Genomic DNA, 22,793 nt, shown 5'->3' on the forward strand with positions numbered 1-22,793 from the left:
ATGTGGTAAAATATGCCAATCAAATTGCTCAATAAAAATAGTAGCTAATAATGACCAAGGAGTGACTAGGTGTCTGGCGCTCCTTTCAATACTCTGACTGTAGTAAACCATCTACACCTCACAACAACCCCAAGCACAGATCCCATTTTGTGGATGAGAAAATTGAGGCGCACCGAAGTTTGATCATTTGCCCAAGCAAACCAGCTCCTAAGTGGTGGAGCCAGGGAATATGCCCCTATTCACAGTATAATGATTAGGATAAAGCCAGGTAAGCAGAGTTGGCCCTCTATAGCCTCAGGTTTCTAGCCCCAGAATTCAACCAATTGCAAATAAAAGATATTACATTTTTGCTGACGTGCACTATGTATTTAGGCCATGATGGTTGCATCTGTACTGAACATGTACAGACTTTTTTCCTTGTCATTATTCCCTAACCAATACAGCATAACAACTGTTTACATAGCATTTACACTGTGTTAGGTATTATAAGTAATCTAGAGGTGATATAAAATACACAGGAGGATATGTGGGGTTACTTGCAAATATGATGCCATTTTATATAAGGGACTTACTTGAATATCCCCAGATTTGGGGAAATCGAGGATGACTGTATGCAGTGTTTAAAACAGTCTTCTTATTTATTTACCCACCCACCCCTTAATCCCCAAACACACATATACTAGTACATAACCACACATTCAAGTCTTACTGACTTAAGCTCACATATATGTACAATGAGTCCCAGGGCCAACCTCCACGCTCCCAACATTTCTTCAAGGTAAACGTAACGACAAACTAACACTGACTCTGGGTTACAAAACACACGCACACACATAGCCCAACACATAGCAGGATTCAACTCAATAAGGATTATTTCTCCTCCCACTATCCAGGGATCTGCATGAGTTACCATGACAGATGCCAAAGCCATTTGGCTCTGGTAGTGGAAACTGGGAGGCAATGGTGAAATGAGGTAAGACATTCCAGGGCCAGAAGGTGGACCAGGTCATCAGCTGCTTTTCCCCGGAGCTTGCTCTTTTTGGATAAGCGCCGCAGGGACAAGGCCCCGCCCGCTGCGAGAGCCTCCAGTCCCCTGGCCCGACTCTGAAGGCGGCTGGGGCCGGAGCAGATGCGCACACCGCGGGGCGTCTCATTTGCAAGACCTGCGTGTCCCCCTGCTCTACTTTAATGCTGGCCGCGGGGCCTGGGAAAAGGGTTGTCAGAAATGGTGAACCTTGAGAGCCACGCTGCTTCTCGCGCAAAGACCAGGCAGCCCAGGAGCAGCGAGTCAGGACGCGCACAGTATTGAGTGGTTCTCGGGAAAACAAGTTTCTCTCCTGCCCGCCTGCCCTGTGCCGCCCGCTCCCGCAGCTCGGGGGTGAGGTCCAGACAGACTCTAGCTGCGGGGACAGGGACACTAGCAGCGCCGCCCCAGGGCCAAGGGGAGGCTCCAGAACGGCCCCTCGCTGATCCCAAGGGTGGGGTGGGCCCTGATAAATACGCTTCCTGGCCAGATTGAGGGAAGGCCAAGTTCAAACGCAGGCTGTCCAGCCTGGGGTAGGTCCGGGAAGGAAGCCGAGAGATCCGGCCAGCCTCCCCCGCCCGCCGGCGCAGTGTAGACGCGCCAGCTACCCTTGGAGCCCGAGCTGGAGCTGGAGCTGGAGCTGGAGCCGGGTTACTGCGCATGCGCACCGGGTCCCCCGCGCCCCTCTACCCCCCACCCCATACACCCCCACCGCGCTCCCCGGCCTCGCTCCCAAAGGCCTCCGTCGCTTAGCAACGCGTGAGTCACAATCGCGGCTCCGAATGCCCTTTTCCTGGCTGAGCTTAGTCCCTGATCGACCCCTGAGGCTCCTCGCTGCCTCGGGTCAGGTCTTAGGAGCCCATGGAGGACAAGGAGGATCCGCAGCAGTAAGTGCTGGGGTTTGACTTTCTAGTTCTCCTTCCAAAAAATATTTTCCTCCTTCGGGGGACCCTTAATGGAGTCATCCCCAATGTGGGCGGGCTTTCCCTCTGCCAATCCCCCATCACTGCCTCGCTCCCAGCTCCCAGCGGCGGAGCACTCACAGCACTCCTTTTGAAAACGCACTGCCTCCTGGGCATCTACTGTGTGACAGGTTCTGTGCAGGCATGGCCCGGCCTGAAATTCTTGAAGTCGTCTTGAATTATCCACTCTTTCTCACAAACCACACCTAATTTGCTAGCAAATTCTGTAGGAGATATAATGTAATTTTTTTTTTATTATTTTCTTGGTTTTTTAATTTTTAAAAAATATTTACTGTTGAAAGTATTACCTAGGTCCTCCTCCCCCCCCCCCCCCCCCCCCATTATGTAGGCTTTATCTTGAAAATATATCCAGAATCCACCACGATTAATGTCTTACACTATCACCCCACCTGGTCTAAGTACCAGGGTCTCTTATGTGGACAGTAAAGGGCCTTTGCTTCGCTGCTTGTCCCTTTCCAGCCTTCTCAACACAGCACTCGAGTGGGCTTTTTACAAGACAAATTAGATCACTCCTCTCCACCGGCCCTTGCAAAGAAAAAGCTAAGGCTCCAACAATGGCTTATGGGGCCTCCACATTGGGCCTTATCTACTACTTGTCCTCTGACGCAACTCAGCTCCAGCACACAGGCCTCCTTGCTGTCATCGGCAATGGTTCTCAAAGTGTGGTCCCCAGGCCAGCATCACCGGGGAACGTATGAGAAATGCAATTGTTGCACGCTCCCCACCAGAGGCATACCGACTCAGCAACGCTAAGAGCAGGGCACGATAATCAACCTGGGTTTGAACAAGGCCTCCAGGGGATTCTGATGGATCCTAAATTTTGAGAACGATTGCATGGCTCGTTATGATGTGGAGCCAGTACTATCTGCTTCTAAAGCCTGTAGTTTTGTCACTACACAGTGGTTCTCAGACTCGAACGTAATATAAGAATCACCTAGAGCAGTGGCCAGCAAACTCGTTAGTCAACAGAGCCAAATATCAACAGGACAACGATTGAAATTTCTTTTGAGAGCCACATTTTTTAAACTTAAAACTTCTTCTAACGCCACTTCTTCAAAATAGACTCGCCCAGGCCGTGGTATTTCGTGGCAGAGCCACACTCAAGGGGCCAAAGAGCCACATGTGGCTCGCGAGCCGCAGTTTGCCGACCACGGACCTAGAGAGCTGGTTAAAACAGGCTCCTGGGAACCTGCCCCAGAGATTATGTCTCAGTGCTTTGGGACAGGAAATATTTCTAACAAGCTGACAATTGATGCCAATGTTGTTACTCCGGGGCCTTGAGCATCATTGTGAGGACAGGTGCGCTTCTGCGGCACAGCCCTGGCAGTTCGAGCTCACGCTGCTGGGATTCTCTTCCCTCTTTCCTGTCTTTTTCATTTGCCACCTTCATAATGCAGCCTCCACACTATGTAAAACTGCAACTTACCTCCCAAGTACACGCACTTCCATCTCCCTCTCCCCTTCTTTAGTATTGTCCTTAGTACGTAACACCATCCCACAGAATACAGGCATACTTCTTTTTCATGGTGCTTTGCTTTATTGCGCTCCACAGAGGTTGTATTTCTTACAAACTGAAGGCAAGACCCTCCACCAGCAAAAAGGTTACACCTCGCTTTATTGCGATACTTGCTTTGTAGTGGTGGTCAGGAACTGGCAATATCTCCGAGGCATGCCTGTATGTGTTTTACTTATTGTTTCATTTTCCATCTGCCTTCCCCGCTAGAATGTAAGCTCTGTGAAGGCAGGGGTTTTTGTTAGATCACCCCTGCATCTTCAGTGCCTCACAACAGCACCAGAGGCATGACTCAATAAATATTTGTTGAAGGAATGAATTATTCAACGTTACTCTCACATCTCTCACAATAGGTATTACTGTCCTTAGCTTTCAAATGAGGAAACCAAGGCTCAGACAGTAAATGGCTGGAATCCCAGCTCTGATGTACTTCGAGTTATTCGAACACAGGTTTTAACTGTGTTTTCCTTCTAATAAGAGATTATTACAGAATCATATACTTGACATTGATGTATAGTTACTCACACCACGAGTACTTAACTGGGTGGATGCTTACGTATGCAAGTCAACAGCCACAGTCCTTTCCTCCAAGGACCCGGTTCCAGTCCAAGCTTATTGCTGGGTTATAGCTATGAGAAGCAGATGGAAAAAACGAACGTCAGAAGTCTACAATAATGAATCAATCACAACCTTTAAGTAAATGTTTCCATCCATGGAAAGGTAATAGGAAAAGCCTTAGAAGTTACATACACTTTACCTTTTCCACATCCTTTACAGAGAGCACTTTTTGTTGGGATGCAAGGAACTAGGGTCCCAGGATGCTGAATGGTGTTTGTGTGAATTAGTGTAAGGGCTGGGAGTGTACCGCTAAAACAAAGCCAGAGCAAAACAATTCCAGGAGAGTCACTAGCAGTAGTAAATCTTTTAATGGCTCTGCATATCCTATCTAATAAAGAGGGAATATGCTAATTGACCCTCACACTGTTGCAAAGATGGCAGCACCCACAGCCAATAAGAAGGGAGTATGCTAATTGACTGCCCGCTCTCAAAGATGGTGGCACCCACAGCCAATAAAGAGGGAATATGCTAATTGACTGTCCCACCCTCAAAGATGGTAGTGCCCACAGTCAATAAAGAGGTAATATGCAAATTGACTGCCACACCCTCAAAGATGGCAGCGCCCACAGCCACAAGATGGCGGTTCCCAGTCCCCTCAGCCCCACCAGGGTGGCAGGCATGCAGCAAGGCCACTCCGTTTGCCTGCCTCCGGAGTCCCCCAGTTCCCTCAGCCCTCCAGCTGCTCAGGGCCGGCCCGAGATGCAGGCAAGTCTCGGATGGCAGCTAACTGCCCAGCTGCCCAGGGCTGCCCGAGGCTCAGGTAACAAGGGCTAGCTAAGGCTTGCACTGACGGCAGTGGCCGCAGCAGAGGTGTGATGGGGCGTCACCTTCCCCTGATCACTGGGTCGCCTCCTGCCCCTGAGGGCTCCGGGACTGTAAGAGGGGGCAGGCTGGGCTGAGGGACCCCCCTCCAGTGCATGAATTTTCATGCACCAGGCCTCTAGTAAATACATAATGGTCCAGATGGTGGGGACCTAATGATAAATGAAACACAATCTTTGCCTTCATGGAACTTATTGATTAGTAAAAGGTATTGTAGTGCTTACCAAAATCATGTAAACAACAAGTAGGTGCATAAATAATTAATTGTGGTGTTATGGAAGAAATGAACGAAATACTAAAATGGAGACTACATGGAGTGAGGAAGGAGAAATCTTAGGAAACGCTTCTGTGATGACTTCCAGGCAGAGACGTAAATGTTAGTGAGCCAGGTGTGCAGGGAGGCAGGTGTGCAGGGAGGCAGGTGTGCAGGGAGGCAGATGTGCAGGGAGTTGGGAACCAACCAGAGCAGGCAGAGGGAAGGCAGTATGTGCAAATACCTGAGGGGAAAGAGACCGGTGCTGAAGGAAGGGGGGCTGGCTGGAGAAGTGAGGGGGGAGAGGCTTGAGTGCAACTGAAGACTTCAGCTGGACAGGGTCTCCCAGGACCTCAGAGCCACGGTATGAAGGCAGTATTCATTGCAAATGCAATGAAAAGGTATTGGAGGGTTTAACTGGAAAAGCTCTTGATAAAGGAGATGGACCTGGCTTTGGTTTGAAGGTAGGGATTATATTTTAAGGGATATTTTAAAAGCTTCTATGTAAAAGTATTCTAATTCATATGTCCCATTCTTACCTTTACTTTTCAGGTATATGACATTTAAAATACTCCCCTTTATAATGTCTATTACAACTTATTTAAAAGAAGAAAAATCTATAAACTATTTCCTTCTAATCATTTCTTTTAATATTTTAAAGAACTCAGTAACTTTCATTTTTTTAAAAATACCAGTGTAGTTATTAGAAGCAACAAGTGATAAGAAATTGAATTGTTTTGATGCCTGCACAGTGGTCTTTTCTTGATTAATTCTTTTGGTCATTTGGTAGTTTTTGCAAGTTTTCCAGATGAGCTTTCAAAATTAATAGTCTTCCTTGTCCAGATGGATGAATTTACTAGGTAATTAGCTTAAAGGTGAGTTAAGATTAGTAAGTAACAGCCGCATGACAAAATATTGCAAATATGCTTTGTAAGTGTGATCAAATCACTACTCCTCTCCTCTCAGCGAGAGTCTGTACACTGCACTGGTATATTGGAATACATAATCATTATTCACACAAATCCCTTTATCTCATATAATTTAGAGAAGATACCCTCTCAAATCTTAATAGCAGGAGCCCCTTATAAACTATAATGAAGCCTAAATAGTCTTGACTGATACTTGAAATATATTTAACTCTTATTTTATGTAATTATAACTCAGTACTGAAAATGCTCATTGAGATAAATGATTTACTATTTTATTCTGTTTTTCAGACAGCATAAAATAGAAGATGCTGGTATAGTATATATAACTGAAAAAGAAGAACTCAAACATGAGAAAGAACCTGGAAAGAGCATACCACATTCAAAACCATGTGTCAGGATACGCCGTGTATATTATGCTAAATTCATTAACACAAATGCAAGAACATGCAATGAACCAGTTCCCTACATAGATCCCAAGATACGGTCAGAAAATCAGGTTGGACAGATGTTCATTATATACAACTAAGATTTAGATTCAGAATCTCTTTTGCAAGATAATTTAGCCACAGACTACTTAAAGGATGTAACATATGTCAGACTAATACTTTTTATAATCCAACGAGAGGCCCGGTACACGAAATTTGTGCACAGGTAGGGTCCCTAGGCCTGGCTGGCGATCAGGGCCGATTGGGGCCTTCTGGCTGCGGGCCGGGGCCTTCCTTCCCCCAGCTGCCGGCTGCTGGCCGGGGCCTTCTTTCATTCCAAGCCGCCCCCCTGGTCACATCATGTGGTCAGTGAACATCATAATGAGCGATCAAAATCCCGGTCGAACTCCCGAGGGGATACTTTGCATATTAACCTTTTATATACATAGTTTAAAGCAGTAGCCTGGAACTACTCTCATATAACTTTTGCATACAAACCATATACAAACACACATATTTCATATACATTACATATATTTCATTATAGACAGTCCTCGGGTTATGTCAGACGCGACATACGTCATTTCATGGTTACGTCACCATCTCCCATTTATAAAATAAAAAGTTCCGTCATTTCGACATATGTACATATGTGCTTTATGTGTTTTATTATTTATTTACCACAAGTAAAGGTCAGGGATTGTTATCTTTAAATTTTTTTTACTGTTTCACTTCATTACTGCTGTGTATGTGCTCCATGTGAGTGACGTAGGTGCTTATGTAGGTGGGTTCTGACTTACGGTGAAAATCGCATTATGCCACACCATAGGAATGGATCTCTGACCTAACCCGAGGACCTACTGTATATATATTCCATATTCATTCTAGAAAAATTATTTAGATTCCTTCCATATATATATAGCCACACAGTAGTGCTTGGAGGTTACTGAAGAAATATCTTCTACGTTATTTGTAACATATTCTAATATAAAAACTTCCCACGATACCTGATAATTCAGATGCTTTCTATAAAATAATAGCTACCATTTATTGAAAGTGTATGAAGTGTTAGGAATGAGCTAAGTGTTTCATATGTTATATCCCTGAATCTGCACAATATTTTCTAGGATGTATCACTGGAAATATTTTACAGATGAAAACATACTCCAAAAAGTAAATTAACATGTCTGAGATTACAAAGTAAGCAAATGTCATAGTCATATCTCTCTGGTCCAGGACTACTGCTTTAGCCAAACCACACTCTTATTCACACTATTATAGTAAATATATTCCATTATCATCTTTTATTAAATTCAGCTTTTTTGAGGTATAATTTATCAACACTAATTTATTCCCTTACACTTCTGGAGCTTAGAAGTCTCAAATCAACCTCATTGGCTATAGGCAGGGCTGGTTCCTTCTAGAGCAGTGGTTCTCAACCTTCCTAATGCCGCGGCCCTTTAATACAGTTCCTCATGTTGTGGTGACCCCCAACCATAAAATTATTTTCGTTGCTACTTCATAACTGTAATTTTGCTACTGTTAATGAATCATAATGTAAATATCTGTGTTTTTCGATGGTCTTAGGCTCTACAGCAGCGGTTCTCAACCAGTGACCCACATGTTGAGAACCGCTAGCAGGGTCACCTAAGATCATCGGAAAAGTATGTGTGGATGTGAGGCGGGAATTTCTGAGGTCAGATATGCTTTAACATCATGTAGTAAACCCTTACATGGGCAGTTTTAAGACTATTTTATTAAAAATTATTTGGGATTTAAAAGAAATTTACAGACGAGGCCTACACTGGGGAAATAATCCTGGTACTGAGACCCAGGTTAGTGAAGTTCCCAGATATTTTACCAGTCAGTGGTGACTCTCCTGAGCTCTAGTTTCTGCTGAAGAAAGGACTATTAACTGAACCCATCCTTACCTTGGAGATGCTAGGGAAAAAGATGCTGGTTTGAGAATAGAAATATGAAACATAGAAATTTAAAAATTAAATTCAACTAATTTTCTCTCACTCCTAATTCATATGTCTCTTGGGAAAAAAAAAAAAAGGAACAAAAGTGTTAGGAGCTGCTGTCAGCAAGTGACAGAGCATCAGTAGAACCTTTGCTTTTCCAGTGCCTAAAAGCTAACCCTTTAAGACATGGTGAACGGAAGTCTGAATTGAAGTAAGGGGACAGGTAAGAGGGGTCGACAGTGGACGTGAACGAGGAGTTACAAAGACTGAGGGTGCCTCACAGAGTTAAAAGCGTGTCTGACTCCAGTGTGCAGTGAGGGGAATGTTTATGTTTAGAAAACCAAAAGCAACAATAAAAAAACCATTATAAGTGCTCATTTCACATGCTTGTAAATTTTGTTCTATTATTTTAGATAACAGATTTCTTTATAAAGTTAGCTTGTTTAAAAAACACACAAACATACTGGTTTATGGTAATGCAGGCTTTAAGAGGAAAGACAATAAAGTTGCCTAAATATTTAAATGGACCTATTTGTTGTTTTATGTATTTTGCTAAGATAATATCTTTAGAACACCAGATTGGATGGCTGTATTTAATTACAGGACTTTTAAATGAAATAATTAGTGTCACAGTTCTGCCCGGGGACATAAAACTGGTGCTGGCAGGAGTAAAAAGGTGCTCTAGCTCAGTCACTCCCAATGAAAACTAGTGTGGTTGTCTGCTAGTTTTAAATATTGGTATCTTAACTGTTTTCCAAAATGAGTTTTTCCCCAGAGTGTACTTTTCAGAGCACGAGGCCTTCCTTATGTGCTCAATAAAGTTCCAAAGTCCAATGTTTTTAAAAAACTGTATTTTCATTGACTTTTCTCAGAGCTTCACAATTTACATTAGCATATAAAGGTTCTGAGAAATCCTGTGATAAGCTTTTTAACTTGGCTCATCTCACCCTTTCCCAGTATTCAGCTATGGAAACCTCTTTCATAGAGCACCTCTTAATATGCTACTCAACTGGTGTTCCACAGACCACCATTTAGGAATAACTTGCTGGGACATTACCAAATTCCTTAAAAAGAGGTATTTTTCAGCACTCCCGGTATCCCGAGCACACTAGAGATGTAGTAATTCCTTCCATGAATGTAACTCTAATGTTTGTAATAGCACCTGAGTTTTTTAACACCACGAAGCTGCCCTAGTAAAATGTGATGGTCTCTGAGGGAGGTGTTCGTAAAAGCCCGCATTTCCCAGGGGTCCTTCACGTATATGGTCCACAACTCACCCCCACAAGCAGCTGTCGTGGCCAGGCCACTGTGGCTGCTGGTGCAGAGCTGGTTCACTGGTTTTCCCAGGATGCCTCACTTGCTTTTTACTACTCATCCCCTGAGGCTTCTCCTTTAAATTCCTGAAGAACGGAAACTGAGCAATGTTTACTAATGCACTTCTAAAGGCTTAGGGAGAACACAGATATAACATGAAGACTGCTGCACAGCGGTTTCCAAATGTGGCCAAGGGGTCCATGGCACACCCGCCGTCAGGCAGTCCAGGGGTCAGGGGTTGAAGGGAGCCTCATCATCAGGAACCTCCAGGCATCTCCCTGCCATGGGACCCAGGCACGGGCATCCTGGGGCAGGAAAGGAGACAGGCTTGGAAGGGAGGACTTCCTTCTCTCTTTGGGTCCAAAGTTTTGAACTGGGAACAACTATCTTTTTTTTAGGCAAAACCCCTTCCGCCATCTGCCCGATGTGGCCTGATCCCCAAAGCCTAGACAAAACAGTCATACTAGAGGACTTTTCCCAGATGGACCAAGTTCATCATCAGTCACTCTGTGTCAGCCCTCAAAATTCAATGTAAGTGATGGTAGACAGGGCAGTAAATTCTTAGTCTTTCCCTTTAGCACGAGGTGAAAAAACCCCCACAAACCTCCGCCTATACCTTTAATTATAATTTCTTATCAGCACATGCTTGGATCAAAAAGGCAAGCCCATGTGCATGGGTGCAAACTCCCTCTCACTATTCCAGGAACAAGCCAGACTTTTAAGGGATGGGGCAGACTCTCCAGAAACAGAAACGATATAAAAACATTTTTTGAACTGTAGGATTTCATCCCGATGAGGTGAAAATTCATCCAATTAACGAACCAGGACACTTTCTCCAACTCTGGGATCTTAAAGTCAATCACACTTTAAGAAAAACTGTTCATTGGTTCCTTTGTGAAACTAAAGAGACCGTTTTTGGTAAAATTCTAAATTCAAAAGAATTCTTCTTGAAAGGTGAACCAGTATCTCTGCTTTAATTACAGTTTTTGCTCTACTTTGAGAGAAAAAAAGAATTGAAGCCTGCCAGGCGTTTCCTAGTGGTTCACTTATCCCAGAGTCAATCCCCCAGTTCCTGGGTGTTAGCAAAATATCTGGTCGATAAAAGAAGAAGCACTCTTATCAGAGGAGATCTTCCTCAGAGCGCTCACTCGGCGCCCTCTTATTTTTATTTTTGAAATAATTTAAGTGCGTTTGTGCTCCTCCGGCTTTGCATTCGCCAGCTGATCTGATGCAGCAACGTGGCAGGGAAACCCGGGTGTGCACAGGTGGGCGGGGGTTCGCACGGTGGCAGCTCGGCTGCCTGCAGGTGGTAGACCCTGGTGAGGTGACCTAATCTGCCAGCCGCTTTCTCTTCTGTAAATGGGTGTACCTAGCTCATGGCATTGTGGTGAGAGTAAGTGAGAGAAGGCCTGCACGCCCCAGACCTCTGGGCATAATAAGCACCATCATAATCGCGGAGCTGCAAGAACGAGGCATGCCGACAATAGCAGGGTCTGACTATTTTCAGTAATCGGCTCTAGAATTCCTAGGACCTACACCAAGTAGTTTTATTTTTTGGAATTCACCTTTTAACCCGTTCTGAAAAAATGAGGCAGCTGGTTTCTCCTATTCTCCCCAAGTCCCTACTTCCTTCTATTTCTTTGATCTCTGCAAACTGATTGGTTACCTCTGGTTACAATTTGTCATTGTCCTCAAGGCTCATTTCAAGTTGCAAAGTGAGGTCTAACTCTCTCTTCAACTCTGCCTGCTCATCCCATCCTTTTCAGGGTGAAGATAATCTCCCTTCACAAAGAACCTGATGTTGAGTAGGTCCGACTTAACGCCCTGAAGGGTGTACTCTTCTCCAAACTGTTAGCCTTTCCTTGATGTCTCGCTGCAACAGAATTTCCCCCCACAGAAAACCCTTTTGCTGCCTTGGGCATATTCATGAATTTCTCCTAGCGAAGCTTCTTGACAATTTTCTGACAAGTTGACTGCATTAAATTATTTCTTTCAGGTTTGATCGTGTGCTCCTCTTCTATACTTGCCTGTCTTTTTAGAAACTAAGCTCATTTCAGAGCTGACTCCCATTCGGCCAAATAGAGTTCTTTAGGTGCCTCTTGCTTCTTATATCAATGTAGCTTTAATTGCACTGTCAGAGTTTTATTAAGTCTTTCTTAAAGCTAAGGTGGGTGTTTGATTATACCTAAGGTTTCACTCCCTAATAATAATCAAGAACTCCTAAGTGTCACAGTTGCCTTCTCTCAAGGTTCTCTCACTTGTACCTGATCAATCAGTTTCTAAAAAAACACACACATAAACATTTTAGTCAGAATTAAGTCAAGTAACTGTGAGGGAATTCCCTCCCAGCTTTCTCAGCTTCTAAGAGATCAAATTGTCTTACGTGCTAATGAAGAACCGATCACTTCTCCCTTTCCTGTGTATTAGGTCAGGGTTTCTCATAAAAAATTCAGTAACATCAGAGATACTTCCACTCAGAACAAAGTTTTTCAAGTGAAGTCATTAGTTATAAGTCAATGTGGGTTGCAACAGGTATTGTGAAAAAATAATAGGAACAAAAGTGTTAGGAGCTGCTGTCAGCAAGTGACAGAGCATCAGTAGAACCTTTGCTTTGTGAAATAAAACAGAAAAGCAGTAAATCCTATTAATATAATAAAAGGCTAATATGCAAATTGTCCCCTCAACTGGGAGTTCGACCGAGAGTTCAACCAGGAGTTCAACCGGGAGTTCGACCAGGGGGCAGGGCCAACCAGCCAACCACCCATGACCCCCTCCCTGCAGCTGGCCTCACCCCCGATCGGCCCTCTGATCGGGGTGGGCCAGCCGGACCCCACCCATGCACGAATTCGTGCACCAGGCCTCTAGTAGAATATAAAAGTAGCCAACTGCACTGCATGTAGTAAGAGTATTGTTTTGTGAAACCAAAAGAGTTTTATGCATGTGTATGCACTGTGTGCTCCTACAGGACATAAAATGTAGTTCATGGTGTGGGTCATGGACAAAAAGCTTTGAAATCCACCCTCGTAGATGATAATACATTATTTGTATTGTCATAATAAAAAGTAAAGAACATAACTTTTCAATTAAATTGTGTTTAATATTATAGGCATACATATGTACATCCTATATAATAAAAGGCTAATATGCAAATTGTCCCCTCGACCAGGAGTTGGACCAAGAGTTTGACTAGGGGGCGGGGCTGGCTGGCCAACCGCCCATGGCCCCTCCCCCCAGCCAGCCCGACCCCGATTGGGGCAGGCCAGCCAGATCCCACCCATGCACAAATTCGTGCACCAGGCCTCTAGTCCTATATAATAAAGAGGTAATATGCAAATTGACCATCACACCCTCACAAGATGGCTACCTATGACCAGGTCGGCAGGGGGGTTAGTGAGGGACAACCAAACAACTGAATAGCAGGCTGTGTGGGGTGACCAGGCCAGCGGGGGGGGGGGGGGGCTGGGGCTGTGAGGCCAGCAGAGGGGGGAAGTTGGGGGTGACCAGGCCGGCAGGGGGGGCAATAAGATGTGACTAGGCCAGTGGGGGGGCAGTTAGGGGTGACCAGGTAGGCGGGGGGCAGTTGGGGGCAACCAGGCCAGCAGGGGGGACAGTTGGGGGCGATTAGGCTGGCGGGGGGGGGCAGTGAGGGGCAACTAGACTGGTGGCGAACAGGCTGGCAGGGGGGCAGTTAGGGGCAACCAAGTCAGCAGAGGGGGGCAGTTGGGGGCAACCAAGCTGGCAGGGAGGGCAGTAAGGGGTGACCAGGCCGATGGGGAGGGCAGTTAGGGGCAACCAGACCGGCAGAGGGGGCAGTTAGGCGATCAGACCAGCACACAGAGGCAGTGAGGGCGATCAGGCTGGCAGGAGGGCAGTTAGGGGTGACCAGGCAGGCAGGCAGGTGAGCGATTAGGAGCCAGTGGTCCCAGATTGTGAGAGGGATGTCTGACTGCTGGTTTAGGCCTGATCCCCAGGATCGGTCCTAAACTGGCAATCGGACATCCTCCGAGGGGTCCTGGATTGGAGAGGGTGCAGGCTGGGCTGAGGTAACCCCCCCTCCTGTGCACGAATTTCGTGCACCGGGCCTCTAGTATATAATAAAATTGTATAAAACAGAAATATATATATTTTTTTATTTTTATAACTCCATCTGTAAATAGAAGGTAGTTTAAGAATTTAGCATCTGTATTTTAGCTAAAAATGTGTGATATTTCATTTTTAGGTGTCTTTTAAGAAATACAATCTTTGTGAAAATATATTAGATTTCAGAACTTTGTTTTAGTACTAGAATATCCAATGACTTGTGAAACCAAATGACTGTCCATTAAAAGACCTTAAGCAGCACACAAAAATGGCCTACAGTACCCAATTTTATGTTTCTAATTTTTTCCCATAAAGGATGACTGGTGGTCACATGGTAAAGAACCTGAGCATCACTTTCAACCACCTTATGACACTAAGAGCACCCAGAGGAGTGACTTTCAAAAACCAGTGTGTCCATTGGTTTTGCCAGTCAAACACAGCAAGTTGCAAAAGCCTTCTTGTGGAATAGGTAAGGTTAGCAGCGGTAAAACTTCTTCTCGAGTATCTCAGGTTACTCCTATCAAGTTACGATGTATTAGATCGGCTGGCACCTCCTGAGAAAACCTCTTCTCTACAGAAGGTGAAAATAGACATGCAGGTGCAGCCGTTGACATGTTTTATCCCTTCCTCGTGGACAGCTTATCTCCAAACACGTTTAATATACCATCATAAAAATTGGACTGATTAGTAAACACTAGCCTCCAAGTCAGAAACTTAGTAGCATTCTGCTCTTTATTGCACCAAACTTTAAAAATTGTCACTATTAAAATAGTAGGCAACACTATATGGTAGTATTTCTCAAAGTGCAGTCTGAAGGGTACTAGTTTTTGCAATGTTTATAGATGCTCAAAAACAAACCAAAAAAACCCAGGGTGGCCAACACATGGAGACGACCAATGTGTCTTTCGATAAAGGACTGGATAAAGATGTGGTACATACATATATGCTATGGAATACTACTCAGCCATAAGAAAAGATGAAATACTGTCATTTGCGACAACATGGATGGACCTTGAGAATATTATGCTAAGCAAAATCAGTCAGTCAAAGAAAGCTAACAACCATATGATTTCACTCATATGTAGGATATCAAACAGAAACTCAGAGAAATAGAGAACAGTATGGGGGTTACTAAAAGGAAGGGGATGAGTGGGTGGAAGAGCGTAAAGGGGGCCAAATATATGATGAAGGAAGATGATTTGTCTATGGGTGGTGGGCACACAATGCAATATACAGATCATATATTATAGTAATTACATTTTAATCCTATATGACCCTGTTATCAATGTCACCTCAATAAATTTAATTTAAAAAAACAACAGGGGAAGTGGTTAAATAAGTTTTGCAAAAACTGGATATACAGATACCTATATAGATAGACAGGCAGATCTATCTATCTATCTACCTATCTATCTATCTATCTATCTATCTAGATATCTAGATATCTGTATATATATATTCAGAACTCTTAAAATTCTTATTCTAAGCATAAACAAAGTTCTCAGGAGTAGTAATTTTTTAACCAAGAAAAGAGGAATTGTATGACATGGACACTAGAAATTTGTTTTCAAGTGGTGCTGGGCATTGGACCCACTGAGAAGCAAATGTAGTCCTGCAACAATATTTGGACCATACGTGAACAAAATTCACTTATATTGTAAATGCTGTTTAGCAAGTCTCAACTTTTAGCATCAGTCTAGAAACACAATATGGAAAACTTAAACACTGAACAGAATTTAAATTTTATAGAACGGAATTATGTTACCTGCCTTCACAAGAAAGGTAAATATACAGTCGACAGAAGATGAGTAGAAGAGAAGAATGTAATATCATTATTGAACATGAGCACTCCAGAGATTCGACCCAAAGTAGATGGAACAAGGAACAGAAGATTAAGCTTAAAGTGAAGAGGCCTAATATACAAACCAATTTTCTCTCCAGCCCTGGCCTCTTCACTGAACTTCAAGACTACATAGCCAACCACCTACTTGACATCTCTTCTTAGAAGCTAACCTCCTTTTCAAATTTAGCGTGGCTGGAATAGAACATCTCATTTCTCCCATCCAAACCTATTCCTCCACCAGCCTTGCCCATCTCAATAATTGTCACTTCTTTGCCCCCAGATGCTCAAGTTTTGATAATCTAGAAGTCATTCTAAAACTCCCCTCCACATCCAGCCCATCAGCAAATCTTGACATTTCAATTATCAAAATATATCCCAAATCTTCTTGCCAATGTAGTGCAGCCACTGCTTCCGCACCCCCATCCTTTCTCCTCTATAATTTGTTACCCACACCATAGTCAGAGGATTTTTTAAAAACATAAATATATCACTCTCTTCCTTTAGGTCCTCCAGTTACTTCTTGTTTGTCATGAGAAAAAAAAATGCCTACCACCATGCTTAGCACATAGCAGACAACAAATGGTAGCTATTTCTATTAATTACTAGAGGCCCAATGCACGAAATTCGTACAAGGGGCTCAGCCCTCGCTGCCGTGGCAACCTGCCTCAGCCATCGCAGCCCTGGCTTCGTCTGGTCTGGTAGGTCGCCCGGAAGGATGTCCGGAAGGTGGTTCGGCTGTCCAGTCTAATTAGCATATTACGCTTTTATTATTATAGATTGCGCTGTACCAATTAGGTGTTGAACTGGAATCTAACTTTGGGAACCTGGCATCGATGTCTTCCTTTCTCCCTCCACTTGCCTTCCCTCCTTCCTCTCCCTCTTCTGTCTTCCGCCTCTCCTTCTTCTTTTATTGGTATTTCTAATTGGCAAGACCATTATTGTACCCAAGTCCTAGCACAATGCCCAGAGTCAACCAATGCTTATTGATTAGTGTAATGATAAATACATATCATCCAACAGATTATATAAAGTCATACTGTCATTTCAACTAACATACACACCAATATAGGCTTGCAATTTATTCATATTTTAGATGATATCTGGATTATAGATGAACATGACTTTAAAAGAAAATATTTAATGTAACGTTTTGAAGTACTTATATAAACGAGTCTGTATATGCCAGCTTATGCATGTGGACATGGAAAATGTGTATATAAACATGCATTAATGCCAATTATAAGTCATCTCCTAGTCATTCTGTTCCATCAGCCCACTTAATTACGCCTGGTCTTTGGCATTTCATCTTGTGCTGACTGTGAGAGTGCCCTTTATGTCTTGTACCACCACGCAATTTCCTGGCTGCCTTCCACAGTCAATTCAACAAATGACTATGCTCCATCATATCCGAGTCCCTGTAAGAATAAGTATTAACTTTTGGTTTTATGTAATAAATCTTTATAAATTAGAAAAGCTGATCTAATTTGTGAGGGAGGTATTTCATATTTATATGATACTGTGGCTGTTTATCGACTACTTGATATTTTAACATTCTTTTGAATTTCAAACTCAGATACAGTGGTAAAAATAATTTTCTAAACTAGGTTTTAGTTTGTGTTGCTGTTTTTGCACCAAGGGGTAACATAACAATTTTTTGCTATTGTTACATTCAAGTTTCTGTTTTCCACTATATTTTGAAAATCTGTACTATTATTTTCATATCAATAATCTTTTTATATAAGATCAAAATAAATACTGTTTAGAAGAATGGGATTTCTAGTAGAAAAGTATCACTCATGTTTTTTAAGTAGACACAAGCAAAATGTTAAGAAAATTTGTCAAAGTAAAAGCTGCTGTTTCCTCCAATATGAGGAGTAAGTTGTATATTTGAATAAATCTTGTGTGGGGTTTTTAAAATAAAATATAGATGGCTAGCACCAACTGGCTTGGTGTATACTTGTTTAGAAAATTCCTATTTTAGTTAGATCAGGTTTCTAAGAAACAGAGAGTGGATTTCAAACATTCTTCATAGACTTTGCCTTATTTCTTGGCAAGCCTCATCTAACAAGGCTTCTTTTTAAAGTAATTAGTTTGGGTCCGATGTGAATTCTTATGTAGAGTAACCAACCACTAAGAAATTGAATATCTTCTTTGATGTTTTCCCACTTAGATGTTCTTCACTGCAGAGGGCTTCTTTAAAAGACTCATATATTTGCATAAGTGAGCATGGTAGTTGTGTCTAATTCTGATAGGCATAATGTCCTGAGTAAGAAATTTCTATAATAGCTCAGGTTACCTTTCCTCTCCTTTTATTAGTCCCCAGGAAGAAATTTTCTTGAGTTATTATTTTTGAAATTCTGAGAGGTTCTAGATCACTATATAAAAGATGATTCATTAGATTTATTTAATTGACTTCCTTCTGAAACATTTCTGTTATCTGCATATCAAAGCACTCCAAAATTTAGTGGCGTAAAAGAACAGTCATTTTATTTGCTCGTGATTCTGCAATCTGGACTGGGCTCAGCTGGGCAGCTCTTTGGTTGGTCTTGCTGGTGGGTGCTTGTGTGGCTGCATTCAGTTAGCGGGTTGTCTGAGGACTGGACTCAGGTAAGACACTGGACTGATGGCTCCTCTCCATCTCCATGTGGTCTCTCCATGTACGTTCTCCAGCAGGGTAGCTGGACTTCTCACATGGCAGCTCAGGACCTCCCCCCGGCCCAGTGCAAGGCTTTCTTAAGGTTTATACCTGGAACTGGCATCAGGTTCCTTCTGCTTATTTGCATGCATACAAGTCCTGTGGTTGATCTCTCCCCCTTACCCCCACCCTCTCCTGCCTTCCCTCTGAGGTTTGATGGTCTGATGGATGTTTCTCTGTCTCTGGATCTGTTTTTGTTCATCAGTTTATGTTGTTCATTATATTCCATAAATGGGTGAGATCATGTGGTCTTTATCTTTCTCCGACTGGCTTATTTCACTTAGCATAATGCTCTCCAGTTCCATCCACGCTGTTGCAAATGGTAAGAACTCCTTTTTTTACCGCAACGTAGTATTGCATTGTGTAGATGTACCACAGTTTTATAATCTACTCATCTGCTGATGGGCGCTTAGGCTGTTTCCAAATCTTAGCTATTGTAAATTGTGCTGCTATGAACATAGGGGTGCATATATCCTTTCTGATTGGTGTTTCTGGTTTCTTGGGATATATTCCTAGAAGTGGGATCACTGGGTCAAATGGGAGTTCCATTTTTAGTTTTTTGAGGAAACTCCATACTGTTCTCCACAGTGGCTGCACCAGTCTGCATTCCCACCAGCAGTGCACGAGGGTTCCTTTTTCTCCGCATCCTCGCCAACACTTGTCGTTTGTTGATGATAGCCATTCTGACACGTGTGAGATGGTACCTAATTGTCGTTTTGATTTGCATCTCTTGGATGATTAGTGACTTTGAGCATGTTTTCATTTGTCTCTTGGCCTTCCTTCTGTCTTCTTTCGAAAAGATTCTGTTTAGGTCCGTTGCCCATTTTTTGATTGGGTTGTTTATCTTCCTTTTGTTAAGTTGTATGAGTTCCCTGTAAATGGTGGAGATTAAACCCTTATTGGTGATAACATTGGCAAATATGTTCTCCCATGCAGTGGGCTTTTTTGTTGTTTAGTTGATGGTTTCTTTTGCTGTGCAAAAGCTTTTTATTTTGATGTAGTCCCATTTATTTATTTTCTCTTTAGCTTCCATTGCCCTAGGAGCAGTATCAGTGAAGAAGTTCTTTCGGCATATGTCTGAGATTTTGCTGCCTGTGGATTCCTCTAGTATTTTTATGGTTTCCCGTCTTACGTTTAAGTCCTTTATCCATTTTGAGTTTATTTTTATGTATGGTGTAAGTTGGTGGTCTAGTTTCATTTTTTTTTTTGGCATGTATCTATCCAATTTTCCCAACACCATTTATTAAGAGACTTATGTACATATTTTTTATATAAAGAAAGAATTTTTTAAATTTTGCGGCTTGACTGAATTTTATGTCACTAAATTGGGAACTACTCTTACTCCTTACATAACCTTGTATGCTAAAAATAAAGTGAATTTTAAAAATTATTTAAAATATTAAACACATTAGCAAGACCAATGTAAAATCCCTTATATGCCTATCACCCAGATTGAAAGATTATTTTCAAGTCAGGGTTTAATACTCTTGCAAATTTTCAGAGCTTCTGTCAATGGGAAATTTAAAAAATTATGTTTTCAACTACAACTACAGCAGTTCATTCCGTTGGTGCTAGCTGGGAGCAACTTAGGCATAAATTTCTCATAGCCTTTCTAGGAGCAAAAATAAGTTGAAAAATATATTATACATATGCTTTTCCCAAACTTTGGTTGGTATCTGCCAGTAATGTATCTAACAGATTTCTAAAGTCATTATTGCATTAATATTAGGTTTTTAAATTACAAGTAATTTCACATGTGGGGCTAATCTGATTGTTTCGATTTGGTTCCTTTCATAGAGAAAGAATGCTGAATCATACTTATTATGTAGATGTGTGTGGGTAACCTTCCACACTTAGGAGAACTTGGTTTCATTAGCATTTTTATAAAGCATGAATATTATGAATGCTGATTTTATATCCATCCAAAAATCTAATTTTTGCCCTGACTTCACAAATCTCTCCCTCCTCCCCTTAGTTCCACTTGCCTCTCCCGATGCATCCGCAGAACTTCAAAAGAATTTTATAGAACGAATCTCCTTTATACATCAATATGATTCCAGGAAAACTCCCAATGAGCCTATGCGGGGTAAGGTGAGACAGTATTTAGAATCAATTACTTAATACTTTAGGGTGGGATATATTTATGAGAGAACCTTAAGCCTTTTTTTAAGTCATAATCATCTTTCTCAAAGTCGATTTAAATACGTTAACATGGTTATTATACAATCTCGACCACGTCACAGTTAAAACTAAAAAATGACGTCATAATTTTGGATCACAGTGTTTAGAATTTGGTTTAAATTATTAAAATCATTCACGTAAGGTAATAGCAAAACATTTTGATAAACTTTTTGATATGCTTACATGTGTGTTGCAGGGGGATGCATGTAAGGTTTACAAAGTCAAACAAATATAATAAGAGTCAATGGCTGGATTTTTTCCAACTACAAATGTTTGTTTTCACATTTCACTATAACTAAGTCATTTGTGGGAGCTAATAGACATTTGGCATGCAATCATAAATCCTCACGTTGATGAACTGTAGTTTCCATAGTATCCACAGCAACCTATAGAGCAAGAAATAAAATTTGATATGAATCGTCTTATACAATCCAAGGAATAGGAGTTGAGAACGGCAGATAATGAGGTGCTGCTTCTCTGACTTTCTGCTTTCTCCTTCCTGCTCATTTCCTGGTGCACCTATTTCATAATTTGTTTAAAAGTTCACCAATAATTTTGGGATGGAAGGTAACAGCCATTGAAGAAGCAGAGATGGGGGAAAAAAAAAAAAAAAAAGCAGCAGCAGCAGAGATATAAGTGCCTGAACCACCAGGACTTGACCTAACACATGAATTCAGTTCATAGTCCCAGCAACTTGTATTCCCTGGTTAATGTCAACTTTGTTTTCCTTTCCAGCGGCACGGAGTTTTTATGCAGATAGAGATAAAACCAGGGAGTAGGCCAAGAGCTCCTCGGGGAACAGAGGCGGTACTGAATGCTCCAGGGTCATGCTCATCAGAACAGCCCAAAAAACCAGAGAAAGGAAACTCAGCAGAGAGCAAAATGACCTCACCGGGTCTCGGCCAACAAAAGTCCTCAGAGCTGTTAGAGACTAAAACCCCCTTATCAGAAACAGACGTCAGAGAGGCGGCCAAGGCCTGCCCCACGAGTCCTGCGAGGAGGAAGTCTGTGGACGGCGCTCCAACGACTGCAGCGGATGCTCTCATCGCCAGGCACAATCCTTCAAATCCGCCCGTGAAAAGTCAGGATAAAGTACCTTCTTCAGATAAAGACATAACCCTTGGAACGTAGAGAAATTTCAGAATCATCATATAGGCTCTTGCATTTGCTTTTTCTCTTATCAATAACCTCAAAACATACAATTTACATAAACGAGAGAATTTTAAAAAAAGACAATTACAATATATCAAAATTTTAAGAGTGGTCTTAAGAATTTTTATTCTCTAGCCTTTTCTATCATTTCCACCCCCTCCATTCTCTCTCTTCGTTCCTTCTGGAACAGCTACTTGCTGAATGATGGAATATTTGGATTTATCTTCTATGCCTCTTAACTTTCCTCTCATTATCCTTCCCATGGTACTAAATGACACTAACTTTCTATTAATTTTCTTTTCAGCCTTGTCCATTATTATTCTGGGCCATCTATTGAAATTTATAACAATTTTAGTATTATATTTTAAATGTCCAAAATCTATGCATGCTTTCTAAACACACAAGACTCTTCCTAAAGTACAGGTAGGACAGCCTCTCTTATCCCTTAGAACAGTGGTCGGCAAACTCATTAGTCAACAGAGCCAAATATCAACAGTGCAACGATTGAAATTTCTTTTGAGAGCCAAATTTTTTAAACTTAAACTTCTTCTAACGCCACTTCTTCAAAATAGACTCACCCAGGCCGTGGTATTTTGTGGAAGAGTCACACTCAAGGGGCCAAAGAGCCGCATGTGGCTCGCGAGCCGCAGTTTGCCGACCACTGCCTTAGAATACTATTATAGTCTTTAGTGCCATGCCTCACTTTCCTAGTATTGTACTTCTTCCTTAAATGTTTGGTGCTTCTTGGTTGTATACACTTCTTTGATTATGAGATTTCCAGACCCTTATCAGCAGAAGCTGTTTCTGACCATCACAGCCTGACTTTGGGCCAGGGTTGGGATATGTGGTCAGACAGGATCTGAGGAGGATTTGTCTGAGAGGCTCTGTGATCCTCCTGAGGGTCAGTAGCTGCTCGAGCACTGCCTTGCTTTTTCAGACCCAGTGTCTGATTCCATCAGCACCACAGCTGCCCATCGCTGAGCACCGCAGACCGGGG

General features: G+C 42.4%; 1 protein-coding gene across 1 annotated transcript; it reads left to right on the forward strand.

Moving 5' to 3' along the window:
• The first annotated feature begins 1,821 nt into the window (after positions 1-1,821).
• On the forward strand, positions 1,822-21,902 carry C16H2orf73 (chromosome 16 C2orf73 homolog). Its single transcript, XM_054728213.1, has 5 exons — positions 1,822-1,911; positions 6,431-6,638; positions 14,241-14,394; positions 20,439-20,554; positions 21,380-21,902. The coding sequence occupies exons 1-5, from the start codon at positions 1,886-1,888 to the stop codon at positions 21,773-21,775; spliced, it is 900 nt and encodes a 299-aa protein (XP_054584188.1). The 5' UTR covers positions 1,822-1,885; the 3' UTR covers positions 21,776-21,902.
• The last annotated feature ends 891 nt before the right edge of the window (positions 21,903-22,793 follow it).

The sequence above is a fragment of the Eptesicus fuscus genome, chromosome 16 (genome assembly GCF_027574615.1).
Source record: "Eptesicus fuscus isolate TK198812 chromosome 16, DD_ASM_mEF_20220401, whole genome shotgun sequence".
Lineage (NCBI taxonomy): Eukaryota > Metazoa > Chordata > Mammalia > Chiroptera > Vespertilionidae > Eptesicus > Eptesicus fuscus.